Source organism: Oryza sativa, chromosome 1 (genome assembly GCF_034140825.1).
Source record: "Oryza sativa Japonica Group chromosome 1, ASM3414082v1".
Lineage (NCBI taxonomy): Eukaryota > Viridiplantae > Streptophyta > Magnoliopsida > Poales > Poaceae > Oryza > Oryza sativa.
The window spans coordinates 8286268-8309158 of NC_089035.1; the positions used below are offsets into that span (position 1 = coordinate 8286268).

The 22891-nt window shown below is 39.7% G+C and overlaps 3 protein-coding genes across 3 annotated transcripts; all 3 read left to right on the plus strand.

Annotated features, from left to right (window-relative positions):
* Positions 1–1018: 1018 nt before the first annotated feature.
* Positions 1019–9502, plus strand: LOC4327102 (uncharacterized). The gene is made up of 17 exons (XM_015763686.3): positions 1019–1432; positions 1691–1788; positions 2730–2849; positions 3087–3176; positions 3263–3378; positions 3460–3559; positions 4350–4421; positions 4496–4543; positions 4635–4712; positions 4814–4933; positions 5038–5143; positions 6116–6279; positions 6945–7079; positions 7308–7438; positions 8406–8468; positions 8558–8636; positions 9011–9502. Exons 1-17 carry the CDS (start codon positions 1087–1089, stop codon positions 9056–9058), a joined length of 1914 nt encoding a protein of 637 aa, XP_015619172.1. The 5' UTR covers positions 1019–1086; the 3' UTR covers positions 9059–9502.
* Positions 9503–9995: 493 nt separating this feature from the next.
* Positions 9996–14575, plus strand: LOC4327103 (protein TRIGALACTOSYLDIACYLGLYCEROL 4, chloroplastic). The gene is made up of 5 exons (XM_026024363.2): positions 9996–10324; positions 11093–11324; positions 11574–11931; positions 12402–12739; positions 13941–14575. Exons 1-5 carry the CDS (start codon positions 10059–10061, stop codon positions 14136–14138), a joined length of 1392 nt encoding a protein of 463 aa, XP_025880148.1. The 5' UTR covers positions 9996–10058; the 3' UTR covers positions 14139–14575.
* Positions 14576–16912: 2337 nt separating this feature from the next.
* LOC4327104 (large ribosomal subunit protein uL3m) lies at positions 16913–21632 on the plus strand. The gene is made up of 5 exons (XM_015761895.3): positions 16913–17302; positions 18153–18362; positions 19416–19520; positions 20968–21081; positions 21174–21632. Exons 1-5 carry the CDS (start codon positions 16937–16939, stop codon positions 21336–21338), a joined length of 960 nt encoding a protein of 319 aa, XP_015617381.1. The 5' UTR covers positions 16913–16936; the 3' UTR covers positions 21339–21632.
* Positions 21633–22891: the final 1259 nt, after the last annotated feature.

Genomic DNA, 22891 nt, shown 5'->3' on the forward strand with positions numbered 1-22891 from the left:
AGTTTTTTTAGATAACTTTTGAAGATATATGAGTATGTTTTTTTGGCATCTCACACGATATTTATTTGCACAAAGTGATGAACTGTACTGACCGGTCGTAGCGATAGGACTAGCAAGTTTTACTGGCACCACAGATGTAGCGATCATGTTCTGCGACGCCGTATCTCTGTCCATCTGTCGTCTTGAAAACAAAGAATCTATGCTGCGTGCTTTGCTCCGAGCCTCCGATGGAACATACAGGAGCAGGTTCGGTGGATCAACCACTCAAACGACGTGAAAACACACAACCAGTTATTACTCCTTTTGAGGAAAAGGGAAACAAAGTTCTGTGGCATTTTGAATCCATCACAAGTAATTAAAAACGCATGAAGTTTCACACTCGCAAGGATGTGTTTTCCTCTCAAACTTCTGTTAATATTTTGTCTGAAATTAAGAGATGGAGTATGTGATTAACCCCGTGGCTAAAATGCCATCCACTTAAGTACTACTCCGAGGGGTGAAAACGGTCGGAGTCGGTAACATATCTTCGACAACGATGCTCGATCGATCGGTAATCGACTATATTTATCATTTAAACTGCTCAGTATCAACATTAATACGATGTAGAAATAAATTAGAAATTTTTTTTTATAAATAGTAAAAAAAAAGGTACGGTCGGAAAACAGGACCCTTATATGAAAACGAGCTTGGTCAACCGGGAATTTCCGTGGCCGTTTTTCTACTCCTTTCGTAGTTATATTTTAGGACAAAGAAAATACCTTCACGCTAACAAATTCAAACTTTGATAACTTGTTTCTAAAATATATTATTAAAAACATATAACAAAATTTGTTCACTAATACTACTAACCGTATGAATATTTATTATCCGGAATCAGAAATCTGGTGTAACTGTGGGCCCCACGCTTAGGCTCTTTTCTCCCTATTTTCAATTTCCACGGTCCACGGGCCGGCCCCACTGCCCAGTCAGCCCGATCCGACGCCCCCATCCCACACCACCACCACTCCCCCCCCTTCTCGCGGAGGCACGAGGCTTTACTCGCGACGCCCCAAAGCCGCAGCAGCAGCAGCGCCGCACGCGGCAGCAATGGCGGACTCCATCGAGCTCGCGCGCCGCCTCTGCCTCCAGCCTCCGGCGCGGAGGACGGGAACGGGAAGGTGCAGGCCGCGGGGCCGCCTCGGAGCTCCCTCCCTCCGCGTCCCGCGCCCTCCCCTCTCCCTCTCCCTCTCCCTCTGGTCGTCGCTCCGGTGCCGCGCGCTCGACTCCACCAGGCCGGTCGCGGTGGAGGGGGGCCTGGGAGACGAGGAGGACGAGGATGAGGAGGGGGAGTCGTACTTCGCCTTGACCTCGTCGAGGCTCTCGCGGGTGGACTACCTAGGGGAGAGCACCAAGGGGGATTTGAACGTGCGGAGGGAGCATCTCGACGCGTTTGGTGAGCTACTGGTTTCTTCCAACCTCCACACAAAATAAATTTGAGCTGTTTACTTGCAATCCCCTGTTCAGAGGAGATGTTGTGTTTGTTAACCCGTAGTTGTTAATGATTCGATTTATGTTAGACACTTAGACTAAACAAGCAAATTAGCAGTACTACGATGTCACTAAATTACAGCATCAGGCATCCTCATATGTAGCACCATCAAAACCGTGCCAGAGTCTTTGCTATAATTAATCCGAAATGCTTGCATTCTAGGTGGGAATGGCAAGTCGACATTGCATGGCCCTATAGAGGAGATAGCTTGGCAAGAAGCGAGAGAAGCTGAATCGTTGCTCCGTGAGTTGGGAATTGCAGTAATATTCTACTCTATTAGCATTATTTTACCTCCTTGTTGATGTTTGGTAATTGGTATGCTTTCTTCCATTTCTATTCATATTCTGTTAAATATATTCGGTAGGGCACCTATTGTTGCTGTGAGCCTGTGACTGAAGTAACTTAAAACTTGGCATTCAATTTGCTTCCGGCATGATGATCATCATCTCAAATCACTAGCATGGAAATAGAACTTTCATGACTGTGTTCATCAAATTGTTGTAACTTGTAACACTCATGTTGCACTGAGAAAGTCAATTACCAAGACGAAGTTAACTTTGAAGAATGGTATAAAGGTGATAATACTGTAATATTGTTCACTTCTGTTCTTGGAAAACAATTTACAATTGAATAGCAGAATATGTAGAAGTCTTCGTCTATTGTAGAAAAGCTTAATAAAATTTATTTTTCTTTCCAAAGTGAAAAAATCACTAATTTCGCTTGAAAATGTTTTACGATTGTTTTGAAAATACATGGAGTTTTCTATAAAAATCCAGAAGAAGGCATGCCTTTGTAGCAACATGAACTCCAAATCCCAATGTTTAGTGATATCCAACAGTTCACATGAATCATGGCAAAAGCCAAACAATTAGGGTGAAAAGAGATCCAAGAAAATTCTGAACACTTGATGGCATGTTTTGTTAAAGTCTACCCAACATTTCAGCATGAACTCTTGAAAAGGCTCCAAGAGTTCAGTGTTTAGCCATTCACTCTGAATTTCTGTATAGCGGATATCAGAATATAGTTTGCAATTATCTTTTTACTGCTAAACGTTTCCTTCTTTAACTCCAATGATTTGTTATTCCTTTGTCTATCGATGTATCTTGATTGACTATCGCGATGTATCTTGATTGATTATCTTCTTGATGAAGAAACTAGCTTTATGATGATACAATATTAATGAATGGTTGTTAACACGCAGGATCCTTTTTCCGTAAGACACTCTCCTCGTGGAATATTTTGCACCAGGACACTAAATCTTCGATCCATCAGTGTCATTGGCTATGATATGGACTATACATTGATTCACTACAATGTGATGGTACTTCAATATCTATATCATCAAATTGTCTACGAATCATTCTAAAGTAGATGATTACATATGTACAAAATTTTACATATTTGTTGAACTGATATGACATGATACTAGCTGATAATTTAGGTATGGCCTCCTGATTCTCACATCAGACATAAAAAAACAACATGAGTGCTTTGTGTCCTTCCATATGGTCCTTGTGGTAAATTGCAGAAAAACCAAATTGTTGTTACATCTATGCAGGCTTGGGAAGGGCGTGCTTATGATTATGGTATGGCCAATCTGAAGGGCATGGGTTTCCCTGTAGATGACCTTGAATTTGATCCTGACCTGGTACTGTACTGTAGTATTGGGTACTCCATAATTCATAATATCTCAAGGCACATGCATAATCCCTAATGATACCATTACTCTCACAGGTCATCAGGGGTCTAATTATGGATAAAGACAAAGGGAATTTGGTCAAAGCTGATCGTTTTGGTTACATTAAAAGGGCCATGCATGGCACCCAGATGCTTTCTACTAGTGCTGTGAGGTATTGTTAAGACATTTTGTCAGCTTTACTGTGGTCCTGAGCTGAGAGAAGATAATAAATCTTATTCATGTCCATGAACAGTGAAATATATGGAAGAGAATTGGTGGATCTACGGAAAGAAAGTAGATGGGAGTTCCTTAATACCCTTTTCTCTGTGTCAGAAGCTGTTATGTTCATGCAGGTCAATTACCTGTCTCTCTATCTAATAGTGTTCATTTCATGCTTGTGCTGGGTGGCGACCTAGTCTACGGATTGATAGTCACTAATATCTATGTTTCGTGATGGGGGTTTAGTTTTGTCCTTTTATTGGCTGTGTGCATTTTATGCAGAGGCCGGGGTTGGGCTCAGTTGGAATGTATCATCTTGGTGTATTTGATAGAGTCTTAATAAAGCTTCCATTATCTAAAAAATTTCATGCTTGTGCTATGATACTTGACATCTCATCATCCATCAATCCAGAACCATCGTTCACATGTGTGTACAAGAGTAGTTTCAGTGTTAGTAAAACACTTGATAGGAATTGCAGTCATGGGATGACAAATTCAGATAAAAATCACGCTCAGTTCTGGCCTGGTTAGAGTTCTCTTTGCTAGGTTTTTAATGTTCTTGTCTTTTTCATTCATGAATAATGCTCCTTTGTCTCTGAGTGCTTGGAGTTTGGACGTTTTACATACATTATGTAATACACATATGGTTTGCAAAAAAGTGTCCTGTGTGATTACAGAGACCAGGTTGTGATCTAAGAAATCCAGCAAACATACTCTCATATCACAAAGGACAGTATCTACTCCTAATACATATAATTTGACATGATCAGTCCTGTTTGATTCATTGATAATATTTTTGCACTTTTAATTGAAAATTCAGTGTGGTTAGACTGTCTGACATTTACATTTTATAGTGTGCTACCTTGAATGTCTATTGAAGTTTGAATTGATCCATATTTATATGGGCGTGGGTCTTCTGTTCAGATGGTCGACAAGTTGGATCAGGGGTTGGTGCCAGCTGAACTTGGGCCACTGGATTACAAAGGACTGTACAATGTAATTAGCCTTGCTACCTCTTTTACCGTTGTGCACGTTTGTTGTTGTAAAATTTTAAGGCTTTTCTTTTTTAGGCTGTTTCCAGGGCACTTTTTCGAGCGCATGTAGAAGGTCAACTCAAGGTAATGTCTGGTTGTCATTACTCATTAGATATGACAATACTCTATATGATCAATATTGGTCTAAAAAATTCTTTAGCTGGTTGAAATGTAGAGTGAGATAATGGCTGAGCCGGAACGATTTGTAGAGCCTGATCCTGAACTGCCTTTAGCTCTTCTGGATCAAAAGGAGGTTAACACACAATTACCTTACAAGTTCATGATCCATTAATAATATTAGAACTTTTGTACTTCTCTGCATTACTTTGCTGATTTCCCCTTTCAACTCATCAGGCTGGAAAAAGGTTGCTTCTTATTACAAACTCAGATTACCACTATACGAACAAAATGATGAATCATGCATTCAATCGCTTCCTTCCTAATGATATGGCATGGAGAGATCTGTTTGAAATGGTGAGTAATCAAGTTGCTGGTTCTAGATTGAACTGTTTGTCATTCGTTGCTTGCCTGCCATGCTGAAAACTTTACTAAGATCACTTGATTTATTCTTACTGTAGGTTATAGTCTCTGCAAGGAAGCCAGAGTTTTTCCAAATCTCTCATCCGTTATACGAGGTTGTAACAAATGATGGATTAATGCGTCCCTGTTTTAAAGCTAATTCAGGTGTAAATCTTGATTTTTTTCTTCTATGGCCAAATTTCTCTAGAGTCTCTTTGCTTTGTTTCTTTTGTTGATTTCTAAAACGATCAATTTCAAGTTTCAACCAGCAAATACACACTTTATGGCATGTTTGGTAGAGCTCCAACTCCTAAATTTAACTCCCAAGAGCTGGGTCTGAAGTGGAGTTGTGGAGCAGTCTGAACCCAGCTCCACCTCTCTTGTTCATTTTGTGAGAACACTCCAGCCAGCTCCACTCTCATTTTGGGTGGAGCTGAAACTGTTTGGCTGGGCTCCAGCTCCATGAGAGGTGGAGATGGAGCTGGAGCTCTGCCAAACAGGCCCATAGTTTCATTTAAACTCTAGGCAGGGTAAAACGATAAAAACGGTAGATGGAAATGAAACATAAGGTGTAAAAACAGCAATACAAGTTCATTCATGCTATGAGAGGAACAGGACACTGATTTGCATATCAGTTATCTACAGCTCTAGCTTATGACTTTCTGTGAGCTGAAAGCACATCTAACCTCTGTTAGACAATAATCCGAAGTGATCAGATTTTCTGTAGTTCCGTAGGTGGATCTTATGTGCCATATGCCCACAACACAAGTAGGTTTCTTTGTGAAATTGCATAAGAGATCAAGAGGCATGTGCATATGCTCGCTTGAGTGTTGTTATTTTATGGCATTATAACATAAGGTGGAACAAGAGCAAGTGCATCACACAGCGAAGAAAACACTGTTCAGTCTTCTGTATCTAAGATGATTTCTTCTCCCTATGCCATTGTTCATCAATAATTGAGATACCTCCTTTCTCTGCTACCTCTCCGACTTAGGTTGTATTTTTGTTATATATCTTGAAACCATAAAATATTGTTTCATTTCTAAGCATGTGTTTCTGATGCACTAGCAGCTAGCTTGAAAGAAAACATTCTTTTCTGCAACTGACTTGTGAACCTTTTCTTAATTGGGTATTTAGGTGGATTGTACTCTGGTGGCAGTGCTCAGATGGTTGAGAAGTCACTAGACATCCATGGAGATGAAATATTATATGTGGGGGATCATATTTACACAGATGTAAGCCAGTCTAAAGTTCATTTACGATGGAGGACAGCACTAATCTGCAGAGAACTAGAAGACGAGGTCAGTGTACTCTTTCTCATGCATTTACCTTCAGCACAGGATGAGAACTGTCAGCTGAGGGGCTTTACCATAAGAAAATATTGATAACACTAAATTTATGCACACTGGCGATCTATATATATGAGTATATGACTTAGCACTAAAATTTAGTTTTCCAGCTATATGTCTGTGAGGTTGAAAGTCTTTTCTGATACCCTTTTTAATTACATAACTGATCTTTCCCCTGTTCTTTATTTGATTTCTTATACTTTCTTGAGGAAAACATATTTTGAATCACGGATTGTCCTCTAATTATCAGTCTTTGGTCTTTACGCATGTCCTATTGTCTCGCTTAGGTCCATGACTTTTAGTTTTGGCCTATTAAATACCTAAACTTACACAAGGGTGCCACTTATCGGAGTTCTCTGTTGGTGAAATATTGAAGTGACAAAACAATGCCATGGAGGATCTCAAGTCCTGGAATATATGATCCCATTATGTAGCTGATGCCTTTACCCTTTAGACCATTAACTGGCTTATCTGCAATATTTGTGTATATATTGATTCTGAATTCGTTTGAAGACTAACTGGTAAGGGCAGCATTTAGTTTCTATGCATGCTCTAGTTGCTGATAGAGGCATGCTATCATGTCCTGTGACCATTTTGTTCTCTCCTGTTTTCTGCAGTTTGATGCACTAATTCGAAGCCATGTTCAGAAAGAACAGCTTATCACACTTATACAACAAAAGGAAGTCGTGGGAGATCTTTTTAACCAGCTTCGGCTGGCTCTGCAGAGACGAACAAATTCACGCCCAGCACAGGTATTAATGTCTTAAATTGGAACAATGAAGCTTTTGTTAGCTTTAACATGTCTCAATTTTCTCTCTTGAGAAACATGAGATTCTGCCCTATACATTATGTTGGTAACAGTATAATTTCAGCTGTTCTAATCTATCATGTAGTAACTATCTTAATCTTAAGCCAAAAATAAAGATAGTTTGGTGATTTAGTTTATTTTCTACTGAAGTATCAATTGTTTTCTTTTCCAGACGCTTGCTGCTACTTGTATGGATGATCAGGAGCTTACAGAAAGTATGCAAAAGTTGCTCATTGTTATGCAGAGATTAGATGAAAAAATTGCACCAATGCTAGAATCAGATGGAGAGCTGTTCAATAAAAGGTAAAGCAGGCATGCAGTCATTGCGTAATTCCTCATGTCTTTGAATGCAAGAAACGTCTGAAATTCGTCGCTTCTAGATCTGTTGCCCTATGTATTTTTGCAGAAAAATCATATTTTAAAGGCCATGTTTCAGACCTCTCATTCAGAAAGGTTTGTGAATCTTAAAGAAAAAAGCAGTTACTAATGATAATGGGTATTCTTGTATCAGTAATAATAGGCTGGCCTATTATGAAATGACTCTTAGGGTGCAATGAGGTGTGAAAAGTTAAATATAAGACCGTGCTAAGATAGATTGCTCGAGAACCCACTTTTTTCTTGCTGATGCTTTGCTTCCCTTCTATGATATACTGTCGTTACTTCACTCCAATTCCATCCATTGGACACAGTGGATATGGGAATCCAATCAAATAAGTAACAGTTAGTTGCAGTTGTAATTCTTTTTCGTAGTTGCATTTGTAATTTGATGATTGAGAGTTGAGAATATCAACAGGGTTAACTTGCAATTAGCTTCTCATATCTTCCTCTTTTTCATTAAAGAATATCTTCAATCTGAGGAAATGAGGAGTATGCTAGGACCAACCCTTAGTGCTAGGACCATAGCCTTTTAATCTATGATTGGATGGTTAGATTTGATTTTATGCAATGAGGTTGGGTTTGGCCAATCACATTTAATCATGCTTTCATGGGGTTGTGGTTTTGAACCATACTGAAACAAACTTGTGGAATCCAGACACCATAATTTATCCTTATTTGCCCCTAATCATTAGTAACTACTTTTGGTCTAACGTTCATTAACACCTTTTAGAAGAGCGGTTACGACGCGAGGCCCTTTGCATTTATATGTTTTGTTGCTTCCGAATCCCAGTGAATCTTTGATATTTGCTTTTTGTTTATAATGCCTATGCCAGAACTACAGAATTATAATACCTTTGTAAGCTAAGCAAGCATTTTTTTTTTGCCTGTTAAGATGGGGTTGGCTATCACGTACGGGCCTATGGGATAAGAGTCATCTGACGAGGCAAATTGAAAAGTGAGTGGTTATGGTTTTGCAGTGGTGAATATTATTTTATGAGCCCAAATTTTATCTGTGTAAATGCAATTATTTTGTCCTCGGTGCAGATATGCTGATATATACACATCAAGGGTTTCAAATTTTCTACATTATACTCCATTCATGTATTTCCAATCACAAGAACAGGTAATTGCAAAACTCTAGATGATTTATTTCCCTTTTACCTTCTACATTTTTATCATAGTCATTTCGACTGATTGAGACCTGATATTTCTGTTTCCTTAAAACAATCAAAGACAAAAATTTGAGCAGCAAGTAGAGCTGTGTCTTGTTTGCTAAATCTGCCAAAATGAAAAACACTACATCTGGTTGCAGAATGCAGCATATGTTCAGTTTGCTATCACCAGTTCCGTAAAGACAGTAGAACATCCAAATGCTCTGACTTCCATGCTATCGTCTCTTTAGCCCACTGTTTAATGTCTCTTCATAAGATAATCACTGCCGCACTCCCCGTCTCATCTGTTTTACGACCTTGTTTATCCTCTGAGCACATGTTACAGACGCTTGGGCATGACGTGCATTCCTATTCCCGGAGGCAACAACACTGACATTCGTTCGATTCATCATTCATGTGGTGGAGTTGGGAGAAAAATCGGTAGAGATAGAAAGGCAGCTGGATGGACGTGCTTGTGCCAGTGTGTGAGCCGTGGCGATTGATCTTGATGCAGCGAGGCAGGCCATTTGGAACGTTTTCGCGTTACGTAGCGATTATGTCGTGTATAGCTGTGTGTACTTGGGGTGTAAGTAGAGTCATTAGCTTGTAATAACACGATTGGAATAAGCCCGTGCGGTCGTTTTCTTCTTTCTGCTCGCCGACTCAAAAGAAATTTGGTTTGGTTAGGCAGAACGACCGTGGAAAGTTGGGCATGTAATTTGTAAACTTTTAAGTTTTGTAAGATTTTCATCTGATCATCTCAGCATCTGTCTAAACTCTGGACTGTCACTTGAAACAGTTAAATTCCAGAAAAATAAGAAGAAGTCCCATTGTTGTATGCTTTTTTTTCGTATGTTTTCATAAATTAGTTGAGCTGCTCTGATCGTTTGAGCTTGGGCTATGTGGAAACATGAACAAAGCAGCCGAAAACAATTTGTAAGTAAAACTTTTATATTTTTAGTATGTGTTATTTGTAGTTTAAAAGTCAATGCTGAAAAACAGACTTGGATAAAAAAATCCAAATGAACTCCAAAATTAAAATTTAAAATTCACATTTAGTCTATGACTGATAATAATCTAAAAACAGATGACTGGTTGAGAAGCCAGATTGCATGAAGCTTTTTTTTTTAAAGAGCTTTTTCATCACCTAACAAGTGAATAAAATAAAGAGGGATTTACATCTGAGATTGGAGAAAAAACAAGTCCAACTCCATACTTGTATTTGAGTTTTCCCTAACGAATTTGTATTTCGAAATTTTTGACAAAATACGCTTGTACTGTGTGTGCAGTTCGATCGAGTATAATCCGCACTTTCTCAAGGCAAACCCCCTATCCTCGCCTCGGTCACCAGCTTCCTTTGCGCCGCCCGCGTCCGACGCGCGGCGGCGGCGGAGATGTTGCGGCGGATGCGATGGATGGCGGACGGGGACGGGCGGTGGGAGCTGGACGTGGAGACGCCGGCGACGATGGAGGGCGCGGCGCGCCCCGTCCCCGGCGACCCGCTGCCGCTCGGCCTCTCGCGGGGGCCCCGGGTCACCCGCACGAAGCAGCTCGACTTCCTCCACCGCTTCATGGCCTCGCCGCTCGTCCCCTCCTTCTCCGCCTCCGGCGCCGGCCTCTCCGTCCACCACGCCCACCTCGTCCACCTCGCCCACAACTTGTAAGTGGTAACTGAAAGTCACTCCCGTCTCCCCCCACTCACGGTCGATCTTACGAGAGAGAGATAGAGAGAGAGAGAGATAGAGAGAGAGAGAGAGAGACAGAGGAAGTGCTCGTATTTAGGCTGCTGCGGTTAATTAGATAGCGAAATGCAGGCTTGCAATGTTGCAAAATTCAAGTGAGAAAAATGGTATCTGTACATATCTACGCAGCTCAAGTTTATGCGGTTATTAGATTCTGAAATGTGGTTCGCAACGTCACGCCGCTCAAACTTCTAATGAACTGACGATGGATGTGTTTTTGTGTGCTTGGTTCCTGTAGGTTCATTTGAGGTAACCGTGGAATAATTCTAGCTATGTAGTCTGCTTTTTTCTTAAATGGTTCGAGATTGGTTTCGGGATTATGTAAAAAACATCTGCTTGGAGCCATCACCTTCTAGTCCATATATGCCAATGTATGTGATTGAGTATGTGTCAGGAGACTCAGGATCTCAAGGGCAATGGTTTCTGTACCCGCTTACCAATCATCAACAGTCTGCTAGATAAACCATCAGTAGTAGATTTGTCCAGTTCTGTTTCTAAACAGAATTTGGATATTATTTTCGTTCATTCCAACCCTTTCCTGTCATAGGCAAAAAAAATCTGTAAAATTCAACGATTGCTTGCCCCTGATTGTGACATATGCACTGGCATTAACAACCCGGTGTGTAAGATGTATCTGACCAAAACACATGTGCACTACCATTAACGACCCGGCGTATTCTTTTCAGGTCTTTTACTATCTTGGAGCAACTTCATGTACAGAAGCTTGTAGCTGTTGTGAAAGAGAAGTTATCAAATCGGCAAGAGGTCTCCTGGTCCAATGATATCAAAAGGCACCTGCATGATGTTATGTCTCTAGGTGTTGGCACAGAACTCTTGATTACACCAGATACCACTTTGCTACTGGAGCTGTACAATCTGAAGAAGGGGGATCGGGGCAAAGCAATATTTCGACACAAGGCAAATTATCTGGATACTTTTTATGCTATTTGGTATATATTAGCTATTTGTGGGTATTCATGGTGCTTACACTGGGATTCTCAATAGAACACATTATGTTCCTATATTGATTAGGTATCTAGTTATGAAGGTTTGACTTGACTCATGGAAAATTTCATCCTTCTTTATGGAACAATCAGTTTACTTAACTAATGATAGTTGTTACTAAATTTTTTGGATTAAAACTGAAGATTTCTTCATTGATTCCAGCTTCCTCATCAAAATATTACATTAGAAGCATCTTGGCCTGGATTATTCATTGATAAAAACGGGGTTTACTGGGATGTGCCATTGTCATTATCAGCTGACCTGGCTTCAGTTGGCTCCGAGTCTGGATTGAGTTATCATGTACTATTGCAGCAGAATAGTGGAGAACCAAAATGTTTTGGTGGTGGTGAAGAAACCAGTGATGTTCCTGTTGCTCTGTTACCAGGGTTATGTGCTAAGGCAGCTGTTTCGATTAAGAAAAGCATTGATGTTTGGAGGAAAAAAGAAGATAAGCTAAAAAATGTCCAGCCGTATGATGTATTTCTCTCAGAACCTCATGTTTCGTTCACCGGGATCATTGGTAAGCATTCACCTTTCCTGTTGTTGATCTTCGGAAATTAGTTATGTAAGCTTATTTCAAGGAAACACTCTTGCTTCTACTTGCTTAGAGGTCCTGCTATTGCTTTCCTAGCTGCCTTATAAACGTTTTCATTCACAAGTCATGCTGTCCTCTTTGTTGACACATTTTCTGGAATATAACTTATTGATCAATGCATATGTTTCCTGGCATTGTGATGCATCTTGAGATACCATATGTCAATAGTAGTGTTCATTCTCAATGGCTGATATACTATCTACAGCTTGGTAAACCACCTGTCCTGTATGATTTACTGCCAAGTGTTTGGAGCTATGTCCATTGAAGAATCATGAACACCTATAGTTGCATGGGTACATGAATTAATTATATTTTTAATTCTGTAACCCTCTCTATTAGATTTACGTGTTATCAGCTGTGCACAAAATAACTATTTCTACTTTCTTTTTGTTCAGGTGCAGTAGCCAGTGGTTCTTTTGGGGATTGCTCAAAAAGAATGTCCATGCAAAATGAAATACTAAAATCCAATGCCTTTAAATATTTTGATGAGAGGAACAAGTTTGCTGCCTTTGCAGACCTCTTTGCGTCTGTTAATTTTACAGCTCAACACGGGAATTTTCAGAGGCTTCTCCTGGATTTGACAAGGGTAAGCGCCCGGTTAGATATATCCTCAGGATCATTGTTCTTACGTGGTGCTTCTCAGCTTGCACAAGATTTCTTCTTCTCTCGACGCCCTGATTTAGAGACATTCTGTGATGTTTGTCCTGATGTGATTGTTTCTCTTCAACAACAGGTGAATCACATCTTCCTTTTTCATCAGCTTGTGCTTTTATACCTAGAAAGCTAGAACTAGAAGGCCATTCTGTATGAAGATTACCCTGACACAAATTCATGTGATCTATTTACTCTTTTGTTTTGCTTTCATATTTTCAAATGGATATGGTTCGTTGTTGTTCAACCAATAGGTGGATGTATATTTTTCCCGACATTCTTTACTATAATAATTAGTCGATATTTCAAGTGATAATAGAAATAAGGTATGAAGACTTCAATTGTATTGCCATTTTCCAGCAAGATAGAAAACATTGGTGGTACTTTATTATATACAAAAATATTCTGACATATCTAGTTTATCGATGTTTCTGTAGAAACAATTGCTTGGTGTCCTAGATATTCGCTACTTCAGTTCAGATATCAGTTTTCCTTGAAATCAATAAACTACTTAGTTATGAGGGTCAAGGGATGCTGCTCTAGCCTGCAGCATCCGTATCACCGTTTTCATGTTAAAATCAACTTTGGAATTTATGATGTCTATCCAAACTGGCATAGATAATTACTACTAATTTCATGCTTTAAAATAGGTGATTCCCCTACTTAGTGTTTTTGTTTATCACCAAATAATATCATTTACAAAATCTCAGTGCTGCTTGGCACATTTTCTGACTGATGATTGCAGACTTGTGGTATTGACGTCTGGTTTTTACTGTTCCAGTTACATGTCGAAATGTGTAAAGTGATTATGAAAACCGGTTAGATACTGGGGCAAACGCCAAATATTAAGTAAAGCTCTCATATAATCATTAACATAAGCCAGTGAATGTAAGAGAGCTTAACTATATGTCATCCAATTGTGTTTAGATATATAGCCCCATCTCCTAGTTCGTACTGTGACAGAAGATATCATGACATGCAGTTTTAGTATGTAAATCCTATTGTACTCTACTTCTGACATTAATGAACAAATTTCATTTAATAAAATTTTGAATGATAAGGTAAACATATCATGATTACATCCAGGTTGTCTAATTGCAGACGGATTCTATTGTATACCTTTTTTACCCTTTTTTTCCTTGTTGCTAGCTTTTTCCTTATTTTCCGAGAAGATAAATTAACTAGACAAGATGATTATGTTACATAGGATGCTATCATAGAAAATTTCAAGTTCACACTATTCTTTGTTACTTTAAGTTCACTCTTCTTTGTTCTTCTTGCAGATAGTTGGACCCTTCAGCTTTCGTGTTGAATCCACAGTTACCATTGACCCTAAAAAACAAGACCATTTCGTTCGTGTGGACGACTCAGTTTTTGCAATCGACTGGGCTCTGAAGGTCCTGGGTTCCGCAAAGGCCACTGCTTGGTATTCTCCTAAGCATCAGGAGGCAATGGTGGAGCTTCGGTTCTTTGAGACCTGAAGAGGTTGGCTCATCGTATCACATAAACATGATTTTCAAAGGCTTTCTTTCTCGTATTGGTGCCAATGAGAACTAGGTCAGGTGACTGTAGATGTTACGCAGTGTGCTTCATCAAGGCAGTTTGTAGATGTGATCAAGTTTATCTCGGTGTCTTGCATTCACCTGTTGAAGACTGTTATTCTTGTAGGCTGTAGTTCTGTTCATTGGTTAAAACAGCTTGCTGTTTAACAGGCAATGAGCCTTGACGGAGGGCAGTTCTTAGATTGTTTCGGTTCTGTAGAATAGTGTAGTTATGCAATAAGTCAATACGTGTCGACGACAATATATTTCTAGTTGTGTTTCATACTTGCTTTGGGCATCAGAAGAATACTTGCTGATGTAAGTGATCGTCATCTGAATGCCGTCTGTTATATATTCATCCACTGATTGCTCGGTCAGGCCTGAAGAGTAGTTGATCTATCTTACAAGTTGAATTGTTGATGCGAATCACATCTGATAAATGAAATCTTCTCAGAAATAAGCTCAACATTAATGGCTCCATTGTTTCGCTTATCCTTATACTTAGTCATAGAAAAAAAACACTCGTATAAAAAACTTTTATTTACATGTCCTTGGTGATACAAAAGCAAATGTTGAAAATAAATCACGATTAAAAAAAATCACAAAATCAATTTCAAAATTAGGTTTTAAAATTTAAATTCTACTTATAAGTATAAACGAAACAATAGTAAGCTGTTTCTTTTGAATTTAAATATGTTTCATGTTTGATCTTTTTTGGTGCTTCGTTAAAATTTGAGCATCACCATAAGCAAAGTGTTGCTATCAACCCAAAAAGGTGTTGAGTGAGGCAATTAACAGTTGTTTCCTAGTAACAAGTTAAAAAAAAAGCTATATTTTTTTAGTCGAAAATTGCGAGTACTTGTTTCCAAACAAAACTTGGGTTCTAACAAAATTTTGAACACTAGACTTGAGACAGGTGTTTGCATTTACAGCTATTTATTCCTTCAGTAATAGACATTGTATTTGGGCATGTTCGGCTGCTATATGCAGCCGCTACGCTGCTGCAGCTAGAAATACAAAGGGGCAATTGTGTTTCTGCCCTTGCTTTGCATCTCAATTGTTATTTTACCCCTGCTTTTTAGGGTTTGTGATTTTGCCCCTGTTTTTTTTTTAAACGAAGCAACCACCTGCCCCTACTCTGTTAACTAATGGTAACGGTGTTAAATGTGTGATGAATAGATAAATATACCCCTGGACATGTTTTGGCTTGCACAGGATACATGTTTCAAGTTAATTTTGTGCGAATTTCATACGGGACCTAAATGTTTAAAATTTTTATAAAAGTTGACATAACACAATATTTTGGACAATTTTGATAGAATTTTCGCAATAATTTGAACACAGTTTATAAACGATGCCAGAACACAATATTTTTGACAAAATTTTGACAGCAAGGGCAGAAACACAATTGCCCCAAACTTCAGACGCTAATAGGTGCAGCCCTATCGGAGCATCAAATTCAGCAAAATACAAGAACTGTCCTCCTAGCTTCAACAGAAACAAACAACTTCAGCTGCCTACTATACTTTACTTACAAATCTGGAACCCAAAGCAATCCCAAATACCTGCAGAATCTCCCTCTGGCTCGCATTCAGAAACATATTAAACACCAACTGTGAGACTTGTCCGACGATAGAATCATCTGTCCATCTGACCACATCCTTCTCAGATGTAAACTGGCTGGAGAACTCTGGAAGAGCTCAAATCTATATCGACGGATCGAGCAGTAAGCAGCAACAATATCATACAATTTCGTGGAAGAAGTAATGACCACATCACCAGATCACCTCAGAGCTGGCTGCCCTATTTGTTTTTGCAGCCTGCTCTCACAACTTATAGAAAGGATGTAATAACCCAGAGTTTTTAGCCGAGCAAACGCCGACGCGCCGACGGAGCCGCCGCTCCTCGGGGCCGCCGCGCCGCGCCTGCCCGCGCCCGACTCCACCGCGCGCTGGCCCGAGCCGCCACTCCTCCCTGCCGCGCGTCGCCGCTTGTTGCGTAAGCGGCCGCCGCCGCCGCTTGCAACCCAGCAAGCTAGGGTTTTCGATTGGATCGGGACAGCAAAGGTTTGGGGATTTGGTTGTTTCATTGAAAAAGGGTAGAATAGTCATTCACAAATTATAATAGCATTTTCTTTCTTCGTTTAATTCGGAAATCCCGGGCCCACCAAACTACCGTCCAAACCAGAGGTAGACGGTTGCTTCGTTTTAAAAAAGCAGGGGCAAAATCACAAACCCTAAAAAGCAGGGGTAAAATCACAATTGAGACATAAAGCAAGGGTAGAAATACAATTGCCCTAAATACAAAACACTGTTCCTGTTGGATGCTGTATAGTAAAAAAGATCGTTGTCGAACAAGTCTTTGTAGACAGTAAGACACCCATGATAACTTCGTCAATATCAAGATACGTCGGGTTAGTCTTCTAAAAATGTTTGTGTTTGTATTTATATTAGTGAGAGTACGCGTCTTGCGAACACCTACATTTGGAGAAAATTGTAGTGTGATTCTGAAAAGAGTTCGAAGGAACGCAGAGACGGACAGAGAGAGGAAAGCCTCAAGCCGTAAGAAGCCCACCTGCAAGTGGGCCCGTGCTTGTGCTCCGCCTCCGCCGGCCCACTGGGCCATTTCCCCTCGGCCTCCGAAGCTCACTAAACCCTACCCAACCTTCCTCCTCGCCGCCGCGTAAACCCACCACCACCACCATCTCCAGCCTCGCCGCCGCCGCACCCGCCTCCACCATGGCGGCCGTCTCGAGGGGCCTCCTCGCGCGCCTCCGCCACCTCTCCATCGCGGGCCCACGCCTGCCCCCTTGCTGCCGCCCCTTCTCCGCCGAGCCCCTCGTCTCCCACCCCGACGACGACGACGCCGCCGCCGGGGGCGGCGGCGGCGGCGGCGAGGGATCGGGAGGGGGACGGATCATAGAGGCTCGGGCGGGGGTGATGGGCCCGGACTCGCGGCGGACCGGCGTGATCGGCGTCAAGTGCGGCATGTCGGCGATGTGGGACAAGTGGGGCGCCAAGGTGCCCATCACCGTCCTCTGGGTCGACGACAACGTCGTCTGCCAGGTCAAGACCGCCGAGAAGGAGGGGTTCTTCGCGCTTCAGGTGCTACGCGTTTCTGATCTCTGTGTGAACTCTTGTTTCGATGACATCGCGAGCCAGTGGATCAGCTGAGTTCGTTTCGCTGGAAATTATTAAGTGCTGGGGTCAAAAATGAAAGTAGTGTTTCTTCACTCTTCCGTTGGAGTCATAATAATTTAGAGGGAGATTTTTCGGCTTCCAAGAGTGTTGAGGTTCGATTTAGACATGAAATGATATATACTCCCTCCGTTTCATATTATAAGCCTTTCTAGTATTGCCCACGTTCATATAGATGTTAATGAATCTAGACAGTATATGAATGTGCACAATGCTAAAGTCTTATAATATGAAACGGAGGAAATAATATAAATCTGATCACACATTGTAGGGCCTCTCCAATACCTGGTTGGTAATTCATTGAGATGTACTGTAAACAGTAACTGAAGCATATCCCTGCAAAAGAAATGAAAACCATGTAGCAATTTTCTGCAAATGTCTATTCCCGTTGTGGATAGAAAAATGTGTAGAAATGACAATGTTGAAATTTTATAGTAGCATTGTTTTACCTCTGAGGCCCTGCCACTTCCGAAATTCATCACAACAACTTATTTATAGATCAGGCACCTGGTTCTGGGATTTTGGCATCAAGGAGTACATGTCTTGTATTTGCTTTACCTGTAGATGACTCTTCTCCACCGTGAATAGTTCAGATACATAACGTAATAAACGTGTGCTCTTAGACTTTATTTTATTGGCCCAAACGTAAACTTGTTGGTAAATCTCTAGAGTTATTGATCGTTAACTTTGGTCCATTGCCTTCCATTTTGCAAGATCTGTTCCTAACTTCTGGAACTCTTTTCCTGGTATTTATCAGCTTGGAGCAGGCCAAAAGAAGGAAAAACATCTAACAAAACCTGAAGTGGGCCACTTCAGAGCACAAGGAGTCCCTCTAAAGAGAAAACTAAGGGAGTTTCCTGTTACTGAAGATGCACTTATTCCTCTTGGAACAACAATCACAGTTCGCCATTTTGTGCCCGGACAATTTGTGGATGTTACTGGAATCACAAAGGGCAAAGGTTTTGCGGTATGTATTATTTTCCTATCTATGTTTGTTAAGCCAGCTTTGTTCTGCATTTAATAATGTAAAAAGAGAGCATCAGCAATTTGTGCATCTACTTGAAATTGAATTGTATGGCGTAATTCCAGCTCATAGTTGTTATCTGATTTTGTTCCAAACAATTACTTACAGAAATGCATTGCTGTGACTCTATATGTAACTTTCTAATAATGTAAGCAGCATTTACTTGTGTCCCTATCAATTGTTTTGAACATGCAAGCAGATAATGAACACCGCTCATTGTTGAAATTGGAGGTGCTTCTATTCTTCGAAGTGCTTTAGGACTTACGCAAGCCCTTGGAAGAGCTGAAGTGTGGAAGTCATTATTAGAATATTGACCAATTGTAATAAAAAAAACCAGTGTAGTTATATGGTAGATGAAAAATATATGGTGTTGTCACTTTTCAGTCACAGTGTTCAATAGTTCGTACATAATGTAATTCCAGTTACTTTGAGTTCTATTTAGGTAGCTGTCTAGATTCGTAATACTAGGAAATGTCTCATCCGGTCCTAGGCTCTTATATTTTGAGACGGAGGGAGTAGTTTTTTTTTTCCTGCTTGATGGCTTAGCATATATACTAGAAAAGCAGAGCTAGGTGAGTTAAGGTTGAGAGGAAGCAATATAGCAACTTGATTTACCCTTCTCTGAGTTGTTATTGTGCTAATGATAAAGAAAAGAGTTGTATAGAGATTTTAAGAACCTTCAGGATCTGTGCTTGGTATTTGGTAAAGGCTAACTCTAACAGTTGGTCCTGGGGACCTTTTTACCACATTAATGCAAGTTGTTGATGATTTTCAATGTTTAAGGCTTTAATATTAATTTCACATTTGACTATATTATTGCAATCAGATGTATTAATTTTTTTTATTTCATTTGATTAACTGTTCATAATACCACAATAGCGTAGCATCCATGTTTGCAGTTATTTGGATACTTCAGAATTTCACTTTCATAATCCATTTGTCATCACTCCACGGTATGAATATAAGTCATTTCTTTAACACTTTTTCCTTGTGTAGGGTGGTATGAAAAGACATGGTTTTAGTGGGATGCCTGCATCACATGGTGCATCTCTATCACATCGGAGCATCGGTTCTACTGGTCAAAGAGATGCTCCTGGAAGGGTATGTCTCATAATATCCATGCACTGACCACTTGATAATTGGTATACATTTCTCTTCCCAGAAGAGGCAGGTAATTGCCACTATAGAATACGTGGCAGCATAGTTTTTAATAGAACTTTCCTGATATAAGGATTAATCCTGTATAAGTATAACTGGCAAGTTATCCCAATGCTTAAGTTGATCAAAAGATAGTGCTTCTTACAGTTCTCTTTTTCCACACTTCTAATTATTATTCCATCATTGTTCATAATAGTTAGTAGATTGCATTGCATATTCTCGTTACTGTTATGGTTATCCAGAAAGCACTATCAAGTGTCAATTTGTGCCTTTTTTTTCCACACTACTAATTATTATTCCTTCATTGTTCATAATAGTTAGTAGATTGCGTTGCATATTCTCGTCACTGTTATGGTTACCCACAAAGTGCTATCAAGTGTGAATATGTTAACATAGTAAATGGCACATACATATAGCCAAAACAACAGTACAGCCTTATTTAAGTGGAGTTTTTATTATGTTGAACTGATAATGCCCTTCACTGGAGATGCAGACATACAAGCTAATGCTTTTTACATAAAATTAAAATGCATCCCAAATATTTTTAGCCGTTTAGCTTAAAATGGCTTAAAATTTGTTAAAACAAAACAAGGGTATCTTGATTTGAATGAAACTCAAATGGTTAAAAAAAAACGGAAGCAGGGCAGCTGCAGCTTTCTTCATCTAGCTATCTAGGTATCGTTTCTAATGGAGAGATTGTTTCTCTTCATAAAAATGAATTAGAATCTAGATATAGACAATGTTGCTGTTGATTTGACTTTATCCTTCCCACCTACTACTGGCCTCAACTTCGGTATACCAACTGCTGGCTTCTTACCAAAGAGTTGCCATTTGATGTCCCACTGACATGTGAGCCTGGGAACACATGTTACTTAGAAATCCTGTGATGAGTCCTAGAGTGCAACAACGGAGCAGCAAATCATAGATTTTCCTACAGCAATAGAGCACTTCTTCCTTGAATACGTTCAAGGGAAACCCTCGGTTGGTTTTGTGGTCCTTATGAATACTCCGGTTTTGTGAGAGTGACTCCTAATGGTGTGAGTGAGTGAATTAGTAAATGTGTGGAGCAAAAGACAAATAAAACCCTGTAAGACCTTATATTTTTGTCTAATGATATGGCATCTTCAAGGTATAACCTGCAGTTAGAAGCGACTTTTCTGGTATTTTCCCTGAGTGACGTCACTTCAAGACTTCCTGTGTTACTCTTGGGCTGAACAAAATATTTTTTTTTCCATATCATAAGCAAAAGAAATGCAGTGGTTTAAATTATCATATGCAGTTTGTAATCTGAAGCTGTTGGTTGGAAAACAATGAAGTAGTTAACTGAAAGCAGCCTGCGGCAAGCATTCTTGCATATATAGTTGGTAACATTGCTGTAATATGTTTGCAGGTCTTCAAAAACAGAAAGATGCCTGGACGTATGGGTGGTGTACAGCGCACCGTGAAAAATGTATGGGTTTATCAAATAGACCCTGCCAGGAACTTATTGTATCTGAAAGGCCAGGTAGTTTCATCTGTACCTTTGAACTTAATGGTATGTCTTGCTGATGTATAGAGGTTGATATGCGCAATATGTATTTATCGTTTATTTTGCAGGTTCCTGGTCCTCAAGGCAGCTTTGTTTTTGTTAAGGACTCAATATACAAGAAACCCGACATAGCTAAGCTGCCTTTCCCAACATATTTCTCACAAGAAGGTGAGTCGGAGGAGCTCCTCGTCGCTGATCTTGGTGACATCGACCCATTCATGGTAGCGGATTAAGATTAGGGCCTACTTTGGAAGGGTCCTTTTGTTTTCTGTGCACTTCAGCTTGACCATCCGACAAAATTGTTAAATTTTGCATGGATATATGAGTAGTTGCTGGATTGCGAGTCATCCCATTACTGGCCCGCCTCTGATCAATGTTGTTCCATGTACACTACTTGGCAAATGTGCCAGGGCCCTAACTCGATTAGGGTTTTGAGCTGATTGTTTGACAAAATGGAACTTTTTTGTTCAATAATTTGTGTAATCTAAGCTTCAGATAGATATATAAAATGGGAAAGATTCACCGCAGAGATAGATGTATGTCAGCATTGTATTGCAGTTCTGTATTCTCCAATTCAGGCTAGGTTTTGTGTTCCTTGAAACCAGACAGTAACCTTTGATTGGCCTTCTCTTTTTAAGAAATGAGTTTTGAGTGGTGTATGTTTCTTGCTCTAGACCTGTAGATCATCATGTTAGGCCATGTTTAGTTCCCACGCAAAAACTTTTTATCCTGTCACATTGAATGTTTGTACACATGCATGGAGTATTTTTTTTTACCTTGTCACATCGAATATTTGTATACATGCATGGAGTATTAAATATAGACGAAAAAAGAAACTAATTACACAGATTTGTGTGTAAATTGCAAGACGAATCTTTTGAACCTAATTGTGTCATGATTTGACAATGTGGTGCTGCAGTAAACATTTGCTAATGACGGATTAATTAGGCTTAATAAATTTGTTTCACAGGTTACAGACGGACTCTGTAATTTATTTTATTATTAGACTACGTTTAATACTTCAAATGTGTGTCCGTATATCCGCGACACGCTAAAATTTTTCACCCTCAGAACTAGAAAGGCCTTCCTTATATCCTTGCCTTACCTTATATCCTTGGAAATAAGGTGTAACTGTAGTGAAGTTGATCAATTGAAAATTCTACGGTGATCGTCTCTGGAGTTTCCTATGGTTATGGTACCTATAAATCACGCTAACAAATGTAATTAAATATTGTTTCACTGAATTGCGACGAACCGATCAATGTGTTACTTGAAATAATCTTGTTCTTTCATAAGTTTATTATTGTTTGATTTATAAAAACTAATGGTCAACCGAGAAAGGTAAACACATCGAATTGAAAGGAACGTATGAGCGTTACACGAATCCCAGTACGCTTCGACATGGTTCTGATTCGGGTCAAATATAGATCTAATCATGAAAATGTGTTGTGGTACACCCCATATTTAGGGCCCCTTTAAAACGCATGAATGAGAAATATGAAAAACTCAAGATTTTTTAATAGGAATGAAAGTGTCAAACAAAGGATTACAAAATATAGGAAAAACACATCTATGATCGTTTTGATTGTACCGTAGAAAAACGCATGAATCGGGTGAGAGAGATAGGCTCAAAGGGAAATTCCCAAGAGGTTGAAGCTAAATTTTCTCTAAAATTTTTATAGGATTGTCCATTCCATAAAAATTTCAAAGGATAATATAGAATTCCATGAGACTAACATACTTGTAATGTTTAAAATGAGAAGGAGCTTTGCCATCGCCAAACGGC